Source organism: Rhodamnia argentea, chromosome 9 (assembly GCF_020921035.1).
Source record: "Rhodamnia argentea isolate NSW1041297 chromosome 9, ASM2092103v1, whole genome shotgun sequence".
NCBI classification, from domain to species: Eukaryota; Viridiplantae; Streptophyta; class Magnoliopsida; order Myrtales; family Myrtaceae; genus Rhodamnia; species Rhodamnia argentea.
In genome coordinates this window covers 5,913,561-5,935,666 of record NC_063158.1, presented here as the reverse complement: position 1 = coordinate 5,935,666, position 22,106 = coordinate 5,913,561, and the positions used below count along the sequence as shown (strand labels likewise).

General features: G+C 39.4%; 5 protein-coding genes across 8 annotated transcripts; 4 read left to right on the top strand and 1 right to left on the bottom strand.

Annotated features, from left to right (window-relative positions):
- Positions 1–2,205: 2,205 nt before the first annotated feature.
- Positions 2,206–6,152, top strand: LOC115748627 (riboflavin biosynthesis protein PYRD, chloroplastic). 3 transcript variants are annotated; one of them, XM_048285653.1, is made up of 4 exons: positions 2,206–2,300; positions 3,832–4,446; positions 5,002–5,312; positions 5,469–6,152. In XM_048285653.1, the coding sequence occupies exons 2-4, from the start codon at positions 4,066–4,068 to the stop codon at positions 6,073–6,075; spliced, it is 1,299 nt and encodes a 432-aa protein (XP_048141610.1). In that variant the 5' UTR covers positions 2,206–2,300; positions 3,832–4,065; the 3' UTR covers positions 6,076–6,152. The 3 variants fall into 3 exon arrangements, with proteins under 3 accessions (XP_048141610.1, XP_030541036.1, XP_048141609.1); XM_030685176.2 differs by lacking the exon at positions 2,206–2,300 and having other exon boundaries at positions 2,307–4,446; positions 5,002–5,300; XM_048285652.1 differs by lacking the exon at positions 2,206–2,300 and having other exon boundaries at positions 2,307–4,446.
- A 477-nt stretch (positions 6,153–6,629) lies between these two features.
- LOC115748631 lies at positions 6,630–7,780 on the bottom strand. The gene is made up of 2 exons (XM_030685182.2): positions 7,589–7,780; positions 6,630–6,974 (listed from the first exon to the last, which is right to left on the bottom strand). Exons 1-2 carry the CDS (start codon positions 7,700–7,702, stop codon positions 6,846–6,848), a joined length of 243 nt encoding a protein of 80 aa, XP_030541042.1. The 5' UTR covers positions 7,703–7,780; the 3' UTR covers positions 6,630–6,845.
- A 1,321-nt stretch (positions 7,781–9,101) lies between these two features.
- Positions 9,102–11,524, top strand: LOC115748629. Its single transcript, XM_030685179.2, has 3 exons — positions 9,102–9,469; positions 10,169–10,223; positions 11,004–11,524. Exons 1-3 carry the CDS (start codon positions 9,296–9,298, stop codon positions 11,336–11,338), a joined length of 564 nt encoding a protein of 187 aa, XP_030541039.1. The 5' UTR covers positions 9,102–9,295; the 3' UTR covers positions 11,339–11,524.
- A 783-nt stretch (positions 11,525–12,307) lies between these two features.
- Positions 12,308–13,428, top strand: LOC115748661. The gene is made up of 3 exons (XM_030685229.2): positions 12,308–12,517; positions 12,699–12,760; positions 13,165–13,428. Exons 1-3 carry the CDS (start codon positions 12,460–12,462, stop codon positions 13,285–13,287), a joined length of 243 nt encoding a protein of 80 aa, XP_030541089.1. The 5' UTR covers positions 12,308–12,459; the 3' UTR covers positions 13,288–13,428.
- A 2,719-nt stretch (positions 13,429–16,147) lies between these two features.
- Positions 16,148–20,444, top strand: LOC115748647 (AT-hook motif nuclear-localized protein 9-like). Of its 2 annotated transcripts, none has more exons than XM_030685212.2 (6): positions 16,148–16,436; positions 17,018–17,605; positions 18,453–18,520; positions 19,252–19,383; positions 19,489–19,650; positions 19,970–20,444. In XM_030685212.2, exons 2-6 carry the CDS (start codon positions 17,188–17,190, stop codon positions 20,165–20,167), a joined length of 978 nt encoding a protein of 325 aa, XP_030541072.1. In that variant the 5' UTR covers positions 16,148–16,436; positions 17,018–17,187; the 3' UTR covers positions 20,168–20,444. The 2 variants fall into 2 exon arrangements, with proteins under 2 accessions (XP_030541072.1, XP_048141612.1); XM_048285655.1 differs by lacking the exon at positions 16,148–16,436 and adding an exon at positions 16,459–16,728.
- Positions 20,445–22,106: the final 1,662 nt, after the last annotated feature.

The window sequence follows — 22,106 nt, the reverse complement described above, 5'->3', positions numbered from 1 at the left end:
ATGCATTTTCAGTGTTTGGAATTCAGTCGAGCTTAAGTAAAGATTCAAATTTCCTAATCCAATTCCATTTAATCAAGCTTGAATTCGAAGCTCTAATTCATGCTTAATAAACTCGAATATTTTCTCTTAGAGTATTTATATACGATACACATTATATATATAAGGCACATTATGTAATTTTACGGATCTTTGTATTTGTTTTAAGAATATAGAAAGAAAATTCCTTTCATGTTTGCGAGCCTATCGAACTGGTTATTAATGAACTCTAGCATGACTTCACGAGATATTTAAATAGATCGAGCTTGGCTTGAAATCAGCAGAAAAAAAAGAAATACTCTAGCAAGTTCGAATTACTCGCAAGTACCTTATTACAGTGTTAATAAGTGGTTTGACTCGATCCACATTCATTGTCTTTTTACCATGTAGCTTAAAATGCATGGAGTTGTATGCTCTAGTTAATTGTTTACACTCTGCTTAGATTTACCGACTTTGTATTATGCATCTAACCTATTTAACTTACTTACCACCATGGTAGTTGATCAGTGGTCTAGAATTTAGTTCGTTAGTCAAAACTCATGGACTCAATTATTCAATTTAACTTCCAGTCTCTAGAAATTTTTATTACTTTATAGATGAGAATCTAAATTCAGACGTACCATCGGTAATGTCCTCCCCACTCAATATTTTTGGGGTCGGGTAATGTACTCATTCAACAAGCAACAATGCACAAGCTAAATTTGTTATTTTACGGAACATTCTTTAGTGAATGATATACAGTTTGCCAACGCAAATCAATAAATTTTTTATGTTAAAAAAATTAATCCTTAGCTTGAATACATGCTTCTCCAAAGTTGTGATCAGGACTATCAAAATGGGTCACAAATTTATACATTTGCTCATATATTATGAAAAAAAAAAGTGGTCATTTTAAACTTAAAATGTGGGTTAAAATGGGTTTCAAAGAAAAAGACCAAGAAAAAAATATTGTTATTCCTATTTTGATATTTCTAATTTCCACAATTTTAAACCCGATTAGCAAATGGCAAGAGAAACCGTCGAGGGTTAAGTAATAAACTTGCTGCCAACCCAAACCGAGAAATAAGGAGATAATTATATATAAAAAAATTAAACTTACGACTACTCAGTCATAAACATTTTTTTTTACCAATTGAATTCGAAACCTTTTGTATTTGTGCCAACTCAATTTATCAAACCAATTTTGGCTAAAATCGTTGACGTACGTGGCGCCACCGGCGGTGACGTAGACAATATTTAATATTTTTTTGAATTTGCTTTTCTTTTCTTTCTCTTTCTTTTTTTTTTTACTTTTCCTTTTCTCTAGTCGATCGTTGTCCATATAAGCGCCAACCGCACCGTGTAGGATGACCGACGTCGACGTGAAAGTTTTCCAACCAAAATTGATCGAATGGACCGAATTAGCACAAATGCAACGAATTTAAGACTTAATTTGTTAAAAAAGAAGACTAAATTGACATGGTTATAATATATTTATAATTTTTTTTTGTGGCGCTAATTTCACTAAATTTCCACCAAAAAGATAAAATTGTTCTATATCTTTCAAATTGCAATTTAAATTGGCGATCCCCATATTTATTAAATTTCCTTTTTTTTGTTTTTTCTATTTATGTAGGATCTACTTATCAGAATTAAAAATTTCATATGTTTAATTTTTGTTTATTGTAATTTTAGTTTATTTTTATCAAAGTCGCTGCTTTTTTTTATTAATGTGCGATATTACTTTCATAAGAATTCGTTTTGTTTTTCAAGAAATCTAATTCTTTTCTTCATTGTTCATTGAATTTATGAATAAACGGCTAAGCTGTACAAAGTAAGAATTTGTTCGCCCAAAGTTCCAGCGAAATATCGTTACTTTGGATTCACGAAAATTGAGATAATCTATAAACTATTTATGAAAAAATATCTAAATACTTTATTGAGCGTAATACTTTAAAGTGTATTCCTACATTTTCCTCTAACGTTTTTCATGCCCTGTATAAAAATAACTCACTAATTTATTAAGGAAAAAAAGATAAATTCTTTGATATAGTAAATAAGGAAACTTGATATATATTGTCAAGTGATCAAATTAAATAATTATTAAAAAAAAAAAAAACTCTCTCACCATGACAGTGAGCTTTGAGATAAGAGGGACGAAAAATCGGTAAGTTCCAGCGCCGCCGTCGTGGCTACCGCGACGGAGCTCTTCTGGCTTGAACTTCCCTCTTCCTCTTCTTCGTCTGCTTCGCTTTCTTCCGCTCCACTTTCGCTTGCTCCTCCAGGTACTCTCGCGACCTTCCTCTTCCATTCGGTAGTTGCTTCTCTCCCCCTCTCTCTTCTTCCTTTTTTTTTTTAATCGAGGGGGGATTGCCCGGTGTGTTGACGATTGTCCCTAGAATTTGTTTTCGAACGAGGCAAGATTTGGGATTTGAGGGTAATGATGATGGGTTCGGAGTTCTGTGTCTGATAATGGTTTCAGTTTATCTTCTCAGGTTCCCTCCTCCCTCCTCTCTTTTTCCTCCTTTTAGGGTCGTGAATCTTCTTGGAGTTTATTCGACGTGCTTGTAATTTGCAGGACATTGGAGAAAGGCTATAGATAGCTTTGTCTTCTTTGAACTTGCTTTCGTTGATTTGAGAGGTCTGCGTTTTGCATGTTGTAAAATGTCTGGAGATGATTGAGGTTTTAGTGTGAGATAAGGGCGCCAGGTAATCGCTGAGAAGTGAAAATGTCGCAGTGTTCTTTTTCTCTTCTTGTGATTGAATTCAAGTCGAATGACAGTCTAGAATACGTTGTTTCGCACCAAGTTGCTAAGTACTGTATCCGCATGCATTACCTTTTATTGCTTTAAATGATTCGGCTAGAAAATTACTTAGCTTAGGAGTAGAAAGATATTCAACTAGCTTGACCGAGGAAGAGCTCAAGAACTCTTCTGAGAGGTTTGGTGAGACTGCGGATGTGGGTGTGAAAATTGACGTTTTGTATGATGCACTGGACAAAGTCCCACCGAGTTTTGGCAAGTGTTTGATTTAATGTTCGGTAGAAGTATTACATGTTATCTTTTCTCTCAGTATTTACCACTTGCTCTAATTCACTTTTTCTCATGATGAAGAAGAATATTCAACTGCAAAACAATCCGAGAGACGTAGAGTTGCTTGATTTCGTTTCGTGGACAATGAGCTTAGCTTGGTGCATGTTAGAAGAGTTTTTATAAGCAAATGTTATTTTCATGTCAATGGTTAGCTAATCAGACTCTCTTCTCATGAGTTCTTTATGAGTATTTTAATTTATATGTTCTTTATTTTATTTGCTAGTTTTTTATTGTTTAGTTTACTTTTTTAATCTGATGTGAAGTTTTTATCCAAGTTGTATATACCGGTGAAGAACTGTTAAATGGGTTGGTATCGGTTTTTCTAGTAATTAATGTGTTCGGGTATATGGGTCAGGTACATGCACACATTTTCATATTTGCCTATCATACAGGTTGGAAAAGTGAAAAGAGAAACTTAGTTATTGCACGTTACAATGTATAGCTTTTACTTGCATTCTTGCATAGTTTTTCTTGGTTCATATAGGAAAATTTGCTTAGTGAAAGCTAGCAAAATGTTTTGCTTTCTTAATATTCCCACATCTAACAGCATCCTCCTGGATTAGCTCTTTCAGTTCTATTTTTTTTTATTATCGTCGAAATTTTGAAAACAGCATGTTACCAAATACTCTTTCAACTGTTTGGATCGGTGAGTCTCCTTAATCCTGCACTATTATCATGACAACATAATCTAGCACTTACAGCAGTGTCATGCTATCTTATACAGGTTTGGTTGGGCTTAAATCATGGGTGGTGGTTTATCTGAGTTGGTCCATATCCAAGCCTAATTTACCGGGCTGTATCTGCTTCTGATCAAAGCTTCTATATTTGCATACAGCTTCTTTAGAAAAGTCCAACAAAGAAGACACTAATTTGTGATGCTATGTTAACTTTATTCCCCTAGACTGGCTCTAAAGTTTGCCTTTCTCATCTTTGGCATATTCAGAGGAAGAAAAATAAAATGCACTTCTTAGAACTTTCTTTTCCTAATCCTCTCACTCCATCCAATTCGCGACCTTCTGCTCATTTCTCAACTTGTATTTTACCGTGGCATCAACCCATCAAACTTGGATACAACTCAGGTTCGGTTCCTAGATTGTACACATCATTTGGAAATTTCTCTCGGCCACTCATTAGTTTGGGAAAAAGCACCCATTCGGTTAGAGTTCATTGTGGAATGGCAGACCATGATGACAGTTTTTACATGAGGAGGTGTGTGGAGCTTGCAAGGACAGCAATTGGCCGTACAAGTCCCAATCCTTTGGTGGGATGTGTGATTGTCAAGGATGGGAAGATTGTCGGTGAAGGATTCCATCCTAAAGCTGGTCAGCCTCATGCTGAGGTCAGTTACATTAGCTCATGTTAAGGTTTCACCTCTTATCTTTAGTTGCTAAATAACTAGGTGGAATAAACCTTCACTTATCCTCCTTCTGGAGGACATTGCATTGTGTTTTGGTTGGTTTCTTCCGCTGGCTAGAGAAGATAGTGTGGGGGCAGTGCTAATGTGACCACTAGGCTTGGAGCTTCAACCCCCTACCTTCCAAGTAGATGATGGTAACATAGGGAAGTTCCCCTCGGGCCGCAGTTAGCTCTCCCGTGACTTCACCTAGGTCACACTGAGGAACTAGAGATAGTGACGCTGCTTGTTCACATTGTAATTGATGATGACAATTCTCTGTTGCTGTTCTAAACTTGAACAGTGACAGGGTTCCAGTTTGCCTGCTAGTACTGAGAAGAAACTTAAATAAGTTCCTGCAGAATATTCTAAGTATTTTTGTATCTTTCCTTAGTATTCTATGGAATAACGAAAATTGTGAATCCATGATTTAGGTTCTGAAATTTCAAAGTCTTATCTTCTTGTCTTATAAACTAGTTGGATCACAATACCCATGTGCAGGTGTTTGCTTTGAGAGATGCTGGAAATTTGGCGGAGAATGCAACTGCTTACGTGAGCTTGGAACCATGTAACCATTTTGGAAGGACTCCACCGTGTACAGAAGCACTGATCAAAGCCAAAGTGAGAAAGGTGGTAGTTGGGATGGTAGATCCTAATCCACTTGTGGCTTCGAAAGGTATTGATAGATTAAGAGCTGCGGGGATTGAGGTGACTGTTCGTGTGGAGGAAGCACTATGCAAGAATCTCAATGAGGCCTTTATACATCTGATGCTCACTGGGAAGCCTCTTCTTTCTCTCAGGTGGTTGCATCGGTAAACACAAATTTTTGTTCATGTATGTCATCAGAATTGAAGATGCACCAATTGACATGCACAGGGGAGAATCTGTATTGTAATTGACTGTTTGAATCAAGCAATAGTTTCGACTGCACAAGTTGATTTGACTAAATACCCTTTGTATAACATTAGGTACTCCATCTCCCTTAACGGTCAAATCTCAGATCATCTTGGTGAAGGAGCCACTGACTCTGGTGGATACTACTCCAAGTTACTGCAGGAATATGATGCAGTCATACTCTCTTCAACCTCATTATCTGATAAATTGTCACTTCCCACTTCCCGAGAACCTGGTGCTAATCAACCTCTTCAGATAGTAATAGCAAGAGGTTCCAATGCCAAGCTTGAAGTCCCAGGTCTCACTGCAGGAGTTAATTCCAAGCTTATAATCTTCACAGACAAAGAGAGTGGTGTGGAATCAAAAGCGTCACTCCAAGGAGTCGAGACAGTTATTTTAGATCAGATAAATATGAACGCCATCTTGGACTATTGTAAACGTCAAGGTCTATGCAGTGTCTTGTTAGACTTCACAGGGAATGCATATGACTTCGAAGAGCTTGTCAAGGAGAGTGTTGAGCAGAATATGCTGCAGAAGGTTTTGGTCGAAATATTGCCTCTATGGTGTGAAAGAAATGATAGAAATGCAAGTTTTCCATTGAATGTGGCCGAAGTACGCAAAATGAAGAACTTGCAACCCAAGATCTTTGATAGGAGCATTATATTGGAGGGTCATCTTTAGCAGAACGGCAAATTAACCATATAACGTGTAACCTTGTGGAAGATGCTGTGCATTGAAATAAACATTGACATTTGCTTCGCCCCTGAGAATTATTATGTCTCTTGCTCTTATCTTTGTAACTGAAATGTAAAATTCGGAAATGGATTTTTATGGCAGCTTTCTTTTTGGGGTAAGATAGATGAAGAGACTTGTATCTGACTTTATAAGTCTCAGGGAGCTCTTCCATGATCAGGAAATGCTTTGAATCTTTCCCAATCTTCGACCAAACAGTTAAACAAGATTCCAGTTATTTGGATCAGAAAAGTTCGAATGACACAGGAAGGTTCCACCACAAACAGCAGCAAGTTCCATACGGAGCTCGAACCATTGCCATGCTAATTGCTACTCACTTTTCCTACTTAAAGATTCAATGCATGTAAAATCAAAATGCTCGTTCCTGAGCTACGACTCCTTGAGCAAATGCTCGAGAAAGATTAGCAATAGCACAAAAGCGCATAGCGCACAAAATAAAAAAACCCATGTTTATTCATCCAGAGCGGGAAATAGGATCGCACTGAGTCGAAGAAACTCAATTAAAACACTTCTGTCTAATTCCACAGTCGAGGTTACTTACATTCGCAAAAACTGAACTGGTCTCCCATGGTATATACATCACACTAACCACAGACCATACAAAAACTGTGATATCCTGCTCAAACCGAACCAAAGGCTAAGCAGCTCTAAGAGTCAAGACAGACGTTCTTCGGCACGAAGTGAACAAGACAACAGGATCATGGTTGTTCTTTTGGTGAATCCCTGGAGCCCCCCAAGTTCCCCAAGTGGCTCTCTCGAGGTTTCTCGCTCGATCCAAAAACAAAACCTTTCACACGATTCTCGGCCGATAGTATCGCCTTCTTAATCTGCGAATGAAGACACCTTGGATCAATCACCATGTAATCAATTCAGAATAAGGTACAAGGACAAAGGACATCAACAATTTCTATGTCAAAGCACAAGCAGCAGAAGAAGGATATCCCAATACCGCCACATGCCATAAATTTCGGACAGACAACAGTGAAGGAATAAGCAAGATTTGCTTGAGATAGACAAACATCAAGTTGGAACCTTGAATTGCATCAAAAGTTCCCAGCAATGAGCTTCTGCTTCGGGGACAGAACACGAATCAGAATCTAAGCTCCAAAGACATTCATCCCCCTCACCTCAGACACAAGAAACAGCCGCCGATGATAACGTTGCGAGTGCAGAAATCAATCAACTAGCTTAATGGATCAAATAGTCATAGTGTCCGATCCCAGCCAGTAATTCAACCTTGTGAAACTTAAGTTCCCCCAAAATCATTCATGTACCATCACAATTTCAGAAATTTCATAGAGCTCTTTGCAAAGTCGACAACTTTCACATCCCACTCTCCTTGGGCACCCAACAAGAAACGGAAATTCATGGAGAAACGAAACAAAACCCAACAAAAGAGAGGAAGAGACTAAGAAGACGAGAGGAAGAAGAAGGGACTGACGGGATCGAGAGCATTAGGTTCGGGGCCGTAGTCAGCGGTTAAGAGAAAATAGGAGGCGGTGATGGTCGCCACCATGGTTGTCCTCCTCACGAGCTTGTCCGTCCTGGGGTTCATCGTCTTCGTGTTGAAACCGCCTCGTGCTCCGTGAACCGTCTGTCGAGAAGAGGACGAGCAGAGTGGAGAAGTACAAGGAAGAAGAAGGTGCTGGGAAGGTGAATAAAGTGATTTAGACTATAAGAAAACGTACTGATTTATAATTGCTACTACACTTTTTTATACCACCCTCTTTTTTTGTCACCATCGATTTGTTAGGTCAAAAGTGCAAAATGTATATTTTTATAGCATCTTAGGTAAGATTTGTCCTTATAGTCGGTGTTTTTAATAATCAAGTATCTTGAGTTTTATACAGGTTTAAGGATGCAATTTGTTTTTTTTCTTTTTGGTTAGAATAAGGATTTATTTGTTTGAGTGAACATGATTTTTGGACATTGATTTTTTCGAACTTTCAATTGTTTGGTTCGTCGAAAATGATTTAATCAACGAAAATACTTTCCGGTAGATGAAAATTTCACATACAAAATTAAGAAAGTAAATTTCATATATCTAAATAGGTGAAAACATTTTTTAAAATTGCTCATAGCAAAATTTTAATTTTTGTATTTTTTTTAATATATAATATTTTGAATCTATGTAATTTTGTTTTTTACTTTCTTGTTCTTTCTTCCCTTCCCTTTTTTTCTTTTTGCTTCTACCTTTGCCACTTGTAGGGCCTCGACGACGGTGGTCAGTCGACCAGACTGAGCTCGGTTGGGGCCGGCGAACCTCAAGCTCACCTGGTCCTAGGGAGCCTTGGGCTCTCCCCTCACCCCACCCCCCAAAAAAAAAGAGGGGATAAAACATGAAATATAAAAATATAACTTAAAAATTCAAATTTTTTGCTCCAAAAATAAAGTCATTTCATTGAAATCGTTTTCTAAATGAGAAAAAAACACCAAAAAAGGTCTTCGATCATATATCACTAAACAAAGAAAAATAAACTATTTTCCTAGAAAATCATTTCTCCGAAAATCATTTTCCTTTTTCATGGAATTTTCAGTGAAACAAACGTATCCTAATTTAGTTTCTGACTACAATTCGATCGGTGTTGTTAAGAAAAGACCAAAAATTTTACGTTGGGTCTCAAGCAAGGGTTTATATTTTTCATGATAACGGCATAATTTTTCAAAAATTAATCATATGTTTGTCATGTCAATAATTTGTCGAAAAATTGCATAAATTCTTCTCAAAGTGTATTGATATTACGGAATTGAAAATTAAACGGATGGAGTAATGATATCAAATTTCATGAATGGATCTGAAAATCTACTAAATTTGAGTAAATCCAAATGGAATTCACCTTTTGATAAACATCCCTGCTAGCTAAACGAGGAAAAAAAAGTTCTTGAACAAAAAAAAAAAACAAATGTCAATAAGAAATCCAAAAAAAAAAAAAAAAAGAATTGCAGCCTGAATGTCTCCTCCTCCATTTACCCACTTTCCATCTGCGCTTTCCTTCTTCCATAGAAGCAAAAGCTCACACCCACGGTCCCGTGAACCCGCAAAGGCAAAGCAATCCGCCCTACCTTCCCCCATTAAACTCGTAGCCGAACGCCACCGCTTCTTCTTCCACCATCTCCATCGGACCCATTTCAGAGCCACAAGCAATCCATGGAAGACCCGAAACCGGCTCCGGACCCGACAGCCCAAACTCCTCCCGGTCAACCACCTCTTCCACCGCAGAGCAAGAAGCGACCGCGGGACGCCAATGCCTCCTCCGTTCAGAACTCCAAGTACTTCAAGATGCGCGCCGTGCTGAGCGACCTCCGTCCCCATTTCGTTGAGGTATAAATTCGTTTAGATGGAATTACGAGTTCCCCTTGAAAAAAAAAAAATCGCAACTTTATCAGTCGACAAGTTTGGTTTTGAATTTTTGGGAGCTTTAACTGTCTGAATTTTTTAAATTTATTTATCTCTGTTCCGGATCTTTTTGCTTGATGCGTTTCTGGACATACCCAGGTTGAAAGTTTGTCTCTTTGTATGTAATAGCGCGTCGTGAGCCGGTTATGTGTAGTCCGCTGTTGATGGGAACGGAAGGATTCAAGAACAGATGCCTGTAACTAACCGAGGCTGTCCTGTCTAGCTAATTCATTGTTCTTTTTGGCTAAATTTTGATGGTTCCATTGTTAATTGGCTAATTTTTAGCTTTCGGTTAATCATGCTATTGCAATTGCCCATGCATATGTTTGGACAGGGTGAGTAGCTGTGATCGCACGTTGGGATTGGGTTGCAGTAGTTCCGACTCTTGGTCATTTTTGTGGCCAATTTCAGGAGTCGATCTGAAACTTATTGCCAGGATTCTGTACTACTGGTTTAGCAACTAGATCAATTATCAAGCATGTTGTTTTTCCTCCCTCCAACTCGTGAAGGATTATTTGGGCATGCTTTTGGATTTATGTTGAACGCTGGCTTATCAAAGGAGGGCGGAAGAAAACCTTGTGTAACCTTGGACCTAACCCTTTTCCTTTTCGATACCTTTTGAAGGTGCTTCGGACCCCAGATTTTCGGAACTGCAATTCAGCTGAAGAAATCAGAAAACGTAAGTGTCTGATCACCGTATCCCTGTCCTGGTTTCATAAAGTAGATGTATTGCAAGAGTAGTTTTCAGTGTTCACCACCATACTAGACGATCAATTTGCCAGATCAGTTTTGTTAGGAAAGCCTCTTATGAGGGGTACTGTGATCTAGTTGTTTTATTAAATTATACACTTGACTGATGTTTTGGTGCTTTAAGGGAAGGGATTTCTCTTTTCTTAGTCAAAAGAAGAGAGAACATCCCGTTTCAACTCTTGCTGCTGTTTCACCTAAAGCTATTCCAGTTCAAATTTGCATCAATGTACCAAATGGATGCGGTTGCCCGCTTCTGTCTTGAGTAGTCCAGGGCCTTAACATACTCGAAGTGAATACTTGGTTGAGTCTTTTGGAAGTGTACTCTGAAACTTGTAGTCAAAACTTTATTTTTGGTACAAAAAGAAGAACTAGTATCACTTATTTTAATGCTTGGTGAATTGTGATATCATAACTATTTTCGCTAAGTAGAATAGTGTTGGTTGAGTCATTTATAGTTTACTACTCTAGTGGCATGCTATAGTAGCTGCACATTCTGGATGGTATTTCCTGAACTTTTTGAGAATGTATACCTCAAATGAGAAATAACAAAAACATCGGTCTGATGTTTTCGAAAGCAAGAGCAGCATGAAAAAGAGCATTATTTCAGACACTCCCGAGCAATACTTTTAACTTGCCAAAGTTTACCTTGCTTTCATATGAGGTTTACATTTTGTTTGCATATTTTAATCTTTGGTGTTCTTTCTTGCAGAGGTTAGGCTTCTGATGGATCTGTATACTCAGATTACTGGAAATAGCGTTCTGGAAGTCCAGCCTTCCGCAGCAGAAAACCGGAATGGTCAAAAGGCTCCAGATTTCAAGTCGAAAGAGCACCCAGAGCAAAGATCCTCGAAACCATCCGACAACAAGCCTTTTCAATCAGGGTTTGCATCCGAGAAGCAGCGACCTGATGATGACGGTAAATTCATTGTTGGTGCATCTGCTTTTGGCTGGAATTTCTTCACCTTCCCGGGTAACGAACCGGTTTATTATGGCGTGACTAAGGAATCATTCCGAGCTGCTCAAATGAATGTTCAAGGATTGTAACTGGGTCTCTCTCTTTCTCATCTTGGGAGATCAAAAGCAATCGCGTAACGCCTCGATGTATCATTGCCAAGGAGATTTATCTGGCGATCATTCTGTATATGTTGTAGTTGATTTATCTTCACAAGGATCATTCAGAATCTGACTTTATGTTTTCGGCACAATGTGATGTTTGAGCTAATTCTTCCATTTTGTTTTCTGAAACAAGTTGACGAGTTCTGCCTGCTTAATGCATAAAGTGGAAATCGAGGTTCCTTAGGATTTAAAATTTTCTGAGAGAAAAAATGAAAGTGAAAGCACATATCAACGAAAAGACAGTGGCTCAGGCGAATCTAAAAGAGGCGACAGCCCGTCGTCGAGGCTGCACGCTCTCGGGACGACTTAGATATGGCTCTTCCATTGCGGGTGCAACCCAGGCACGGGCCGTCGAGGATGCACGACGCCAGGTGAGGTGATGTCGAGGTCGCACAACCTTAGCGACCACAGCTGAAGGGCCAGATTCGGGTTGCTCGATCCTCAACCTCGACCTTAACGACGTCAGCAACCAACAAGCACACAGGAGTGTACGAGGAAGCTAATGAATAAACTCTACTGGGCTCGGGAGCGGGCCGTGCTCAATTGACTGAGTCATCAATTAACATTCTTCTCAATAGGCCTCAAGTATGATCCATAACTGACGGTGGCTCTACAGATGACTTTTTTATTTCAAGGTGTCGGTGCTCGCACGCATTGCATCCTTCGTTGCCATTCATTTCTTTTTCTTCCTTGATGACGAGAAATACCCTTTAATCATTTTTACGTCTTAAAGAACCCGAGGTTTAGGATCAAGTCTAGACGGAGCAGTTCATAATCCTAACCTATAGTAAATAATTAACGAGTAAAAATTAAAGATCATACACAGACACTGAAAAAGAAAATAAAGGCGGCTGAGGATGAATATGTAAAGATAAACAAATTCCTAATGATAGAAGGAAAGCAAATAAGAAAATAAGACCGACAGGAGAACCGTTCGGGAGAGAGAGAGAGAGAGTGAGGGAGAGAAGAAAACCCTAGCTCTGCTCTTGGATCGCCACTGCGACTTTTGAGAAGAGGGCAAAACCAATTTCCGTCGAGGTACCAGAAAAATGTCGAAGAAGAACAGCTTATCCCGTAGGAAGAAGCAGTACGAGTTTGATCTTCGAAGTACTCTCTCTCTCTCTCTCTCTCTCTCTCTCTGCGTGCAAATTCGTGTCGTTCTGTTTGTTTCTATGATTTTTTTGTTCTTTTGAATTTCTGCCGCACAACCCTTTGTTCTGTTCGTCTGCTTTCGCTCTACGCTTGTCTTGTATGCTGGAAAGTATTGATTTTTATGGCTGTTGAGCAGGAGAGAAAGCGGAGAAAGAGAAGAAGGCGAAGAAGCTTCAAGCTAAGAAAAACAAGATGAAGGTAAGTTGCTTCCTATCCACTTATCTCGACCTTTGGATCATGATTTTTCGGATTGCGGCTTTAATAGTAGACTTAGATCTTTCGTTGCCTCCCTGTGTAAGGTGCTTTTGGGAGAGCAAAAGGGTAATGGTTTCCTGTATTTGTATGCTTTTTGGTTGCTTACTGGTTATCTTGAATTCGAACGTTCAATGGAATACCCATTGAATCGACAGTTGCGTAGGATTGATCAACATTCTGATGCCTGATCACTGTTCTTTTGGTGTTGTCAATGGGTGATTGATCCGAACTCAAATGGGTCGATCGTCGGTAATTTGTTATACTATTTATTCAGGAGAAAATGGGAATAGATGGAGGATTTATCTGGAAATATAAGTAGACTTGTGCTAAACTACTTATTCCTGCAGGTTGATGGTAGCAGCAAGAAGAAGGGTGAGAGTGGATTCCAAGTTGGGAAGAGAAAGGTGAAGACGAAGTTAACTGCTTTGGTAAACGCTAAGGCGGCACAGGCAATGGAGCTGGACAAATGAGGTTTGGTCTTGTGAGTTGGGGATGACAAATTCCATTGTAGTGTGAGTTTTTATTTTCTTGGGAAAATTGACACTTCAGTGGCTAAATGTAATTCTTAACTTCACGGTTTAATTTATAGTGGAAGGTAGCTTCTTTTGGTCCTTGTTCATGATTATCATGATAATGGTTCTTAGTGATTAATAAGTAGATAGTCACGAGGGGAGCCTGAACATTCGAGAACAGCCTTTTTAGATTGAGAATCTGCAGTGCACATTATGTGCTTCAACTGAATGTTTGTGTCTTCGTTGGAGTGAGAACCCAGTTTGGTCTGTTTAAGGCGTGGCACGCGCTGGATATGATTATCTGAACTGAGGTTCAATGCTTTACTTTAGTTGGCTTCATGGCTAAAAACACTTCTTGCATCTGTCATCTGAACTGAGGTCTTGGTGTCTTTGGCTCTTTGTACATTAATTGATGACCCTCTTTACTTGGAAGATTACGTCCAACCTTCGGATGAACTCGTGCTCACATGCCATCAGGTTTAATTCGATAAAGTTACATTGTGGGCATTCTTGTTAGGATTTCACCTTGTGCCCAAAAAACTTTGGTGAATTAAGTACCCATTAGTTTGAAGCTCATATGATGGAAGGAATTCTACTGCTGCTAGTTCCTTGGCTTGCAACAGTCATATTACGCAGAAAGATCATGGACGATCTGTGTAAAAAGATTCTTGGAGTTGGGTTTAAGCAAAAGGCCTTTAGATTGATGGACATTGTTCAGGAGGAATGGGCGTTGAATAAGGCGAAGAACCAAATGGAGGATTTACTCGAGGATGTTCAGGGGTGAAAGCAGAGCTGCCTGAGATTTGCATACTTTTGTACTTTCCTAATCATAGTCCAGAGGATGATCGAAAACTTCTCATCTTATCCCATTCGTCATCATCATAGAGCTTGTTTTGTAGATAGTAAAATCTGTTGTAGTGGCTTCATTACCTTCTGGTATATTCATTCTTAGATATAGATTATGCAATGTGCATCTTGCTGGTTTTGAAGATGCTTACCAAACAGATGGTCGAATATATCAGGTAGTGTTTCTGGGTCGGAGAGACGGAAAACCCATGTGGGTTGATAGATCATAGAACCGAACCCCATAAGCGAGAAGGCCTCGTGACCCACGAAGCACGCAAAACCATCTTCATCACTGTCATCTATCAAGAGAAGAAGATCGTTTTAGGGTTCAAGCTGGAAGCTGTGGTTCTGTTCGGACCCCAAGAGGAGAAAGTGTGTGGTATGGCCATCTTTTCCAGTTCCACTAGTGAAGTGGGGATGGAGAATGTGGAGCGCTTTGGCAAATTGACAAGAACATATTCGCTGGACCGAAGATTTTTCTCACGGGCGAATGTGGACGGTCTCCTCGAGATAGCTTTACACACAAAGCGGAAGCTTTCGCCTTTCGCTACAATGTTACCAAGAATTACATGGTAAATAAAAGAAGAAACTGGCATCAACACAGTCACATGCAAAAATCGGTTAAAAAAGGAGAAGAAAAATTGAACTTCTGTCAATCCATTCAAGGCTGGGCTATCCAAGTGGGGTCACGTTTCTGACGACTTTCGTTCTGCGCCACGCGTTTACCGACACCGCGTGAGTCCCACTCGCCTCTTCTAATTAATCAAAGCGATCAAGCACACGATCTCCTCGTCAATTCCCTTAAAAACAAAATCTTGCAGTCGGGCCTTAATTCTGACATGAATATTTTTTTTCGTGACTAAAAAGCATCTACATTGGGTTGATCTCAATAAAACATCAATTTTCGGTAGGTTCCAAATCTTGCTACCGTGAAGTTTTTGTCGAAAGTTTCGATGCGTCATTCCATGTATAGGCAAAGATCGAAAGAGAGAGAGAGAGAGAGAGATATGTTGCATTTTTAATGGTACCATTAGACATAAGCTTGACAGGGGTGAGAATTGTATGCCGATTTTTTTTTCTATGGGACAAAAGAAAATTATGGCCAGAGTTGAAACCCACCCTAAAATCGATACTTTTTATGAGATAAAAAGAATGCGAGTCAAAATTGAAAAACGACCTAAAATTGGTATTTTTGAAGGGATTCGACCCATATTACTAGCATTTCTCCTTTTTCTTTTGAATTTGTTGGTAGCACAAATTTATACTATTGGTATCTGAACTTTATCATAATAATTTCATTCTATTCGCTTTGTTTCATGGAATTGCTCTTGTTAACTAATGATATAGAGGAAGCACTTCCCCGATCTTGTTCTTTATGCTCGAAGAATTTCTTGCTCTGCTACGATTATAATAAATGCATTAAGGGTGAAGTCATGAAATTGGATGATAATTAGAGATGGGTTTCGAAAAAGGAAGAAAATTGATGCTGCGCTAGTTAAATACAAAATCTTGATCAATAGCAGTTAATTACAAAAATTGGAAGTTTGTTTTTCTTTTTTGAATTGCCGGTGGTTAGCGAAATAGATTTTGACGAAGCGAAAAATGTACTCAGCCAAATCTAATTGAAAAAATTAGATTGAAACTATATGGATGTATTTACTATGTAAATGAAGCATTTTTATTGGTAAGTTTTCAGGTAAATATTGGATGTTGAGAGAGATGAGTTCCGACACCTGGTTGACCTCGAGAAATAATTTGTTAATCCTCTGTTTGGCGCAAAGTGCCATTTCAATAATGTTCCTTGATCGCAGCGTTGACCGATGTCGACATTGCTCACGCGCCCCTTGACGCGCGTGGGGATGGGGGACTCGGCATGCCATTGGATCAGCTTGAAAACAGAGTCACACATTCATACGTGTTTTCAAGCTGGAAAAGACGATGCATATCTATTAGTACACCAGGAGCAGCAGCGCTTTTTTCTGTTCAAGTTTTCTTGTTTCTCTCTCTCTCTCTCTCTCTCTCTCTCTCTCTTGTCTCTCTCCCTCAGAGCCGGGTCTTGATTTGAACAAAGCATCATCACTCACCCCGGATGAGAGAGAAGGTGATAAATCTGCTTTGGGGGGGGCAGAGATAGGGATAGGGATAGAGAAAGATCGAGCTCTGGTGTCCTAGAAATTTGCATTGTCATGAGGACCTGCTTTAGCAGTAGGAGGGTGGTCGTCGTTCAACAGTGGCTTCTTCTTCTTCACTCCTCTCAGCAGGTCTTTAAGCTCCACTCACAAGCTACATTTGTCTCTCTCTCTCTCTCTCTCATCTTCTCAAAGTTCCATCTTTTACCAGTGAGGGTTTCAAGCTTTTCCGTGGCGTTGACCTGGGTTTGTTGTTGAATTTGCATTGCTTTTGTCTTGATGATTTCTGGGTTTGTCTTAGCTGGCCTTGGGGATGCTTGGTGCTAAAGATTGTAGAATAGTTGGTGAGAGTGTGGACCTGTTTGAGTCTCTCTTCCTTTTTTATCTTGCTCATGAAGACTTTTTTGTGGTTTCTTTTTGTTTGGTAAGCTGTTAACACATCCACACCTTTTTGTCTTTCTGTTCTAGGCCTTTTTGATCCTCAAAACCTTTTTCCCCCCTCGTCCAATTGTACCTCGCTTCCTTTCCTTCTTTCATACCCTTGGTTGCTCGTTTATTTATTTCTGTGATCTTGATCTACTATTCATCTGTTCACTTTGTCAATGCTTCTCTATAGTGGGAATTCAGAGTCTTGCAAGAGCTTGTGCTTGTTTTGAAGATATACGAAGTTCATACTCTCATACCTAATGCTGCTTCCTTTTTTGCATCGCCAGTAACTTTTAAGATTTGAAGCTTGGTTTCAAGAATTCTTCATGTTTTGGCCTAGTGTGCCTTCAAGTGTTATTGGAGCTAACAAGAAAGTCTAGTGCGTTTTATTGGGGGAAGAAAAAGAGTGAAATTGCGTGCCTGAGTGCCCTCAATTGTACATTACCAAAGTAGATGCATGGATCGGAGAGGTGCAATGTCAGCCTCTTATTACAGTCAAAGAGGTGCATCTGGAACTGGTTCCGGAGCACAGTCATTCTTCCATGGTTCACATGGAATTCACCCGTTGACAAGTGCAAGTATGCCTTTTCCGAGCAATTTTGGAGGCGGTTCTTTGGGATCGCCATTGTCTGTGGAGACTTCGTCGGCAATTCAGACTCATGAAGTTAGTGTTGGGCCGCCGGCAGTCGCGGCAGCTCCACCAGGTGAGCCGGTGAAAAGGAAGCGTGGCCGGCCAAGGAAGTATGGTCCTGAAGGGACCGTGTCTTTGGCATTGTCGTCCACGTCGGTCTCTCCCCCAGGACCAACATCCACACCAAGGCGTGGCAGAGGGCGGCCTCCGGGTTCTGGCAGGAAGCAACAGTTAGCTTCCGCAGGTGAGTTTTCTGGGTCTAAGTGATTTTGGGAAGTGAAAAGGTCAATTTTGTTACTTGATTTCTTGCTGCCTTAAGTCAACGTATGTGTTCTTATTCTGCCTTGGATTGAATTTGAATGATTAACTGTCTTCTGTATGAAAATTTGATTGGCTCAATTTGGGAAACAACCGTTCTTCCTAAAGATAAGAGCTTGAAATGAAAGCTCTGATAAGTTTTATAAAGCTAACGTAAAATAGGAGTAATCTGTATTGGAGGGGGAAAGTTTAACTTAATAAGAGTCTTTGACAATGAACTGGGACACTGGTTGATGTCTGAACATGTAATCGGTTTGGTTTTCATATTTTACTCTCAGACAATTAGGCCATATCTAGTCTATCTTGGCAATGCCTTTTCTCTAATGTTACACTACTTGTCTTCTGAATGGTCATTTCATGACATTATTTTAGTTGTCAAGCCCGATTAAGGTCTAATGTCAGTCTTATTTCTCATTGTTATATTTTGGACTGGGGTTGGTGTTTGAGATGCCTGATCCGTTAAGTGAGAGGGAGAGGATGAGTGAAGCCAATTTGTTTAGAGACCTAGTTCAGAATCTTAGCGTTTCCATCTGTTAAGTGAGAGGAGAGTGTGAGAGAAGCCAATATCTTTTGAGCCTTAGTTCGGAGCTTTAGTGTTTTCTCTAGTTCAATTGCTAACCTGTTCATTTTGATCAATTTTTCCATCCGACATAAGGATGTCTGCCTTCTGTTATATGGGAGAAGCTAAGTTAGGCTCACTGTTTCATGTTAGTTTTGCTTCTGTCAATTTAAATTTTTTTCAATGATTGACTTTGTAATGATCTTTTTGCCAGGTGAACTACTGTCTGGTTCAGCTGGAATGGGTTTTACTCCCCATATAATCAATGTCGCAGTGGGAGAAGTATGTGATCTGCTTTAGCAAATCTCTATTCTCTCTCATTAACATGTAATTTATAGCCAAACTATATATCTCAGGTTAGAGTATATACAATTTTTTCTTTGTATTTTGTTGCTGGCAAGGTCTGGTATGTAGTTAGTTGGAATATGAGGCATTTTTGGAATCACTATGCCGCAATTTACATAAAAAGAATCTCCAAGGAATTGCAGCTTGTAACTACCACGCCAATGCTGTTTATAATTTCACATAGAATTATGGGAAAGCAAATATTACACTGTTGAGTCCTTAACTTGCTTTGCTTTTTATGGCACTGTGCTTTGTGCACAACGTTCTTCTATGCAAGTTCTTCTAGAATTGGAAAAATCATGACTCGGGAATTTAAACATTCAATGGAAAAATATCGAATCTTTCAAAATATTAAAGAAATGTTATTTGCCATATGTTAAATGCGTACTCCATTTCATGAACAGCTTCCCTTCATGAGCATGAAAGTGAGCTATCATGTTTTCAGTTTTCCTTTTCTTGGTAAAGAAGTATTTTCTCAAATTGAATACAAAGTCAAGGGCAATGAGCATCCGTGTTATGCTTTAAAACTTCACTGTGTTGTCATTCTCTTTGCATCTATAGCATTGAATTCTATTAGAATATAACTGTTGCCATTTGTATTGGCTACTGAAGCTTGCCATTTCCCTTTATGAGACGTTTGTTTAGTAAGTTCCCTTATTCTTTGGTAGGACGTAGCTGCGAAAATAACATCTTTTTCACAGCAAGGGTCAAAAGCTGTATGCGTCTTGTCTGCCAATGGTGCTGTAAATACTGTAACTCTACGTCAACCTTCTAGTTCTGGTGGCACCATCACATATGAGGTTTGAGCAGCTATTCATATTCTTTCTTTCTTTCTGATAGAAGGATCCAGAACATGAAGTTAGTTTATAAAAATGCAGCTAATATATGCTGTCTGACATCTGCAGGGCCGTTTAGAAATTTTGTGTCTTTCTGGCTCGTTCTTGCTTGCAGAGGATAGTGGTTCTCGAAATAGAATGGGTGGTCTTAGCATCTCTCTTGCCAGTCCCGATGGTCGTGTCATTGGTGGAGGAGTCGGGGGAATGCTCATAGCTGCAAGTCCTGTTCAGGTAAAACTTCTGCTTACTTCATGTATCGCCCACGTGCTTTGTTGATATTTTCTATACCACAGTTCTTGGACTTGGTTTAGACTGAGGTTGATATTACCAAATTGATATGAAAGGCCAATCACTTCTCTCAACAGTATTGGCAATGCTTTCTTAAAGCTATAATTTTAGAATGGGAACTATGGCGACTATTTTAGTAATCCAATCATGCGGGATCTTCTATAAGAGTCATCTGGACTTCGAATGTACTGAATTTTGTCCGTCTGGTTGTGCCTGACTCAGAAATAATGTCCTCTACTTGACTGATAGCTGTTAGCTGCAGGTAATAGTGGGGAGCTTTTCATGGGGAAGTTCGAGAACCAAGCACCGGAAAGGGGAAGGTTCAAAAGCTCGTGCCATGAACACGACATCAACGCCACCACCAAGTCAAAACCTAACTCCAGTTTCCATGGGGGTTTGGCCGGATTCGCAGCCACTGGACATTCATGATCATGTGGACATTGATCTGATGCGGGGATGACAGTTTTAAGGGGTATAGGCACATTGATGGTGTATATATCTTGCTCTTCTGGTGTTGCAAAGACATGACCTCTTCGATTATGATGGTATAGCAGCTGACCTAGTCTTAATGTGCATGTCGTGACACATTGATTCGCGAACCGGTGAGATACCGGTACTTTTTTGTAGCCTTAACTTGAAAAGTTTTCCGTATTCTTTCCGGTTTTCATTTTCTGGCTGCTGTTTTGTGTACAATCTATGATTGGCTCTAAAAAAAGTCTGTGCTTCTGTGTTTTATATAGCCGGAACCTACGAATGGACCTATGCTTGTTACCTAACATGACCGTTAACTTTCTAAGAGCAGGGAATTTAAAACATTTCGGTTCCAGTTTCTGAGCTGTCTGCTAGGGAAAAATGACTGAACAGAGCGTTCCGAGGCCTGGCTTGAGCCTGCCCAATTGATTCGAGGTCGGCCCCTTTGGGGCCTTGTGATTGGTTATAGATCTACAAGATGCGCTCTGTATTCTGTTGCTTGTAATGACAAAGTTCAAATGATATTGTTGCAAAAGGAGTCAGCAATCAGCATCTCTCTCTTCCTATTAGCGACCATCTTTCTTCCACTGCCTTAATTCAAGGAAAACTACCTTAATGGTGGGAAAGTTAGAAACTTGTTTGGAGTAGGGTATCTTCACAGATTGAAGTTGCAGCGAAGAACTCTTTAGCGCGAGGATAAGATGATATCTGTTGGGTTCATCGGGTACTCCACGTTGGACCGTCTTCGCCCGCGAAAAATCATAGGCTTTCAGGAAGCTAAGCTAAACATTTAACTTAACAACCTTGACAGATCTCAAATTGGTAAATGCAAACAAGAGAAGAATGCCTTAACCAAACTAGTTTTCAGATATTCTTTACCGCGCCATAGGTAGACAATCACTAAGTGGACTCCACAGAAGATGTACATCAAATTTTTGATGCACAGTAAAATCACCAAGAGTACTCTTTTTTACTCTTCGCCTAATTCCCTAAAAAACACCCTCCTCAACATTAGGCGCCGGCATGGCAATGGTTTTGATCCGAAAAAGTAATTCTGATTATAATATATTTTTTATGATTCTATTCCCTGGATGTGTTTTGGAAAATCATAACGTGTTTAGTAACCGCACAAAATTTCTATTCCCGAAACGTAAAAGCGTTTGGTAACCGCACAAAATTTTTGTTCTCGAGAATAATTTATTTCCCAATTTTTTATCATTTAAGTCAAATAATTAAGTGGTTATTTTCTGAAATTTCATCATACATTTCGAATTAATTGAAGATTATTTCATATCAATTCTTTTATATAACATATTACATATTGCATGTAACATTTTTTTGTGCTATTTTGTCTAATCGTCGTGTCATAACGAGTCGTTTTAAGCTTAAAAAAGGAGAGATTATGTTGCGTTAGTGTGTGATTTCGGATTAGCTCGAGCCCCCCTAGGCCTATATCAAAGCGCAACGAGGAAATATCGGATTCGATCTTAGTGTGATCGGTAGCATATGCATCCGTACATGCAAATGAAGCTGCCACAAGTCTTTGAGAAAGATAGACTGGAAATCTTATCGAGCAATCGATGGAAATCGTTCGATTCTACGTAACCAGAGATACACAACCAAAGAAATCTAGGGTGCTGGGACTTGGTTACGTCGGTGTTTTCACCGATGTCATTTCGGCACCGAAGTTGAGTGTTTTTAAAAAAACGTGTTTCATGCAAATTCAATTCGTTTTTAAACTTATGAGGTAAGCCAATGCTAAGTGGTCACGCATGTTTTTTTTTTGTCTTTTTTCAAAATTTTTAAAATTAGACTAAGTCTTTAGTACCTAAACCAAGGCAAATCACAATCAATGAAATTGAGTGTGCAATTAAGGAATCATGACATTGATAAATCATATAATAAAATCCTAATGAAGCGCTTAGAGA

Bases quoted from the DNA above. Each gene is read 5' to 3' on its own strand.
- LOC115748661 (XM_030685229.2), top strand. From the start codon at position 12,460: ATGTCGAAGAAGAACAGCTTATCCCGTAGGAAGAAGCAGTACGAGTTT. The intron at 12,518-12,698 runs GTACTCTCTCTC...GCTGTTGAGCAG, and splicing joins GTACGAGTTTGATCTTCGAA to GAGAGAAAGCGGAGAAAGAG. The intron at 12,761-13,164 runs GTAAGTTGCTTC...TTATTCCTGCAG, and splicing joins CTAAGAAAAACAAGATGAAG to GTTGATGGTAGCAGCAAGAA.
- LOC115748631 (XM_030685182.2), bottom strand. From the start codon at position 7,702: ATGAACCCCAGGACGGACAAGCTCGTGAGGAGGACAACCATGGTGGCG. The intron at 6,975-7,588 runs GTCAGTCCCTTC...CTTCATTCGCAG, and splicing joins AACCTAATGCTCTCGATCCC to ATTAAGAAGGCGATACTATC.
- LOC115748627 (XM_048285653.1), top strand. From the start codon at position 4,066: ATGCACTTCTTAGAACTTTCTTTTCCTAATCCTCTCACTCCATCCAAT. The intron at 4,447-5,001 runs GTCAGTTACATT...ACCCATGTGCAG, and splicing joins CTGGTCAGCCTCATGCTGAG to GTGTTTGCTTTGAGAGATGC. The intron at 5,313-5,468 runs GTAAACACAAAT...GTATAACATTAG, and splicing joins TCTCTCAGGTGGTTGCATCG to GTACTCCATCTCCCTTAACG.
- LOC115748647 (XM_030685212.2), top strand. From the start codon at position 17,188: ATGGATCGGAGAGGTGCAATGTCAGCCTCTTATTACAGTCAAAGAGGT. The intron at 17,606-18,452 runs GTGAGTTTTCTG...TCTTTTTGCCAG, and splicing joins GCAACAGTTAGCTTCCGCAG to GTGAACTACTGTCTGGTTCA. The intron at 19,651-19,969 runs GTAAAACTTCTG...TGTTAGCTGCAG, and splicing joins TAGCTGCAAGTCCTGTTCAG to GTAATAGTGGGGAGCTTTTC.
- LOC115748629 (XM_030685179.2), top strand. From the start codon at position 9,296: ATGGAAGACCCGAAACCGGCTCCGGACCCGACAGCCCAAACTCCTCCC. The intron at 9,470-10,168 runs GTATAAATTCGT...TACCTTTTGAAG, and splicing joins TCCGTCCCCATTTCGTTGAG to GTGCTTCGGACCCCAGATTT. The intron at 10,224-11,003 runs GTAAGTGTCTGA...TCTTTCTTGCAG, and splicing joins AGCTGAAGAAATCAGAAAAC to AGGTTAGGCTTCTGATGGAT.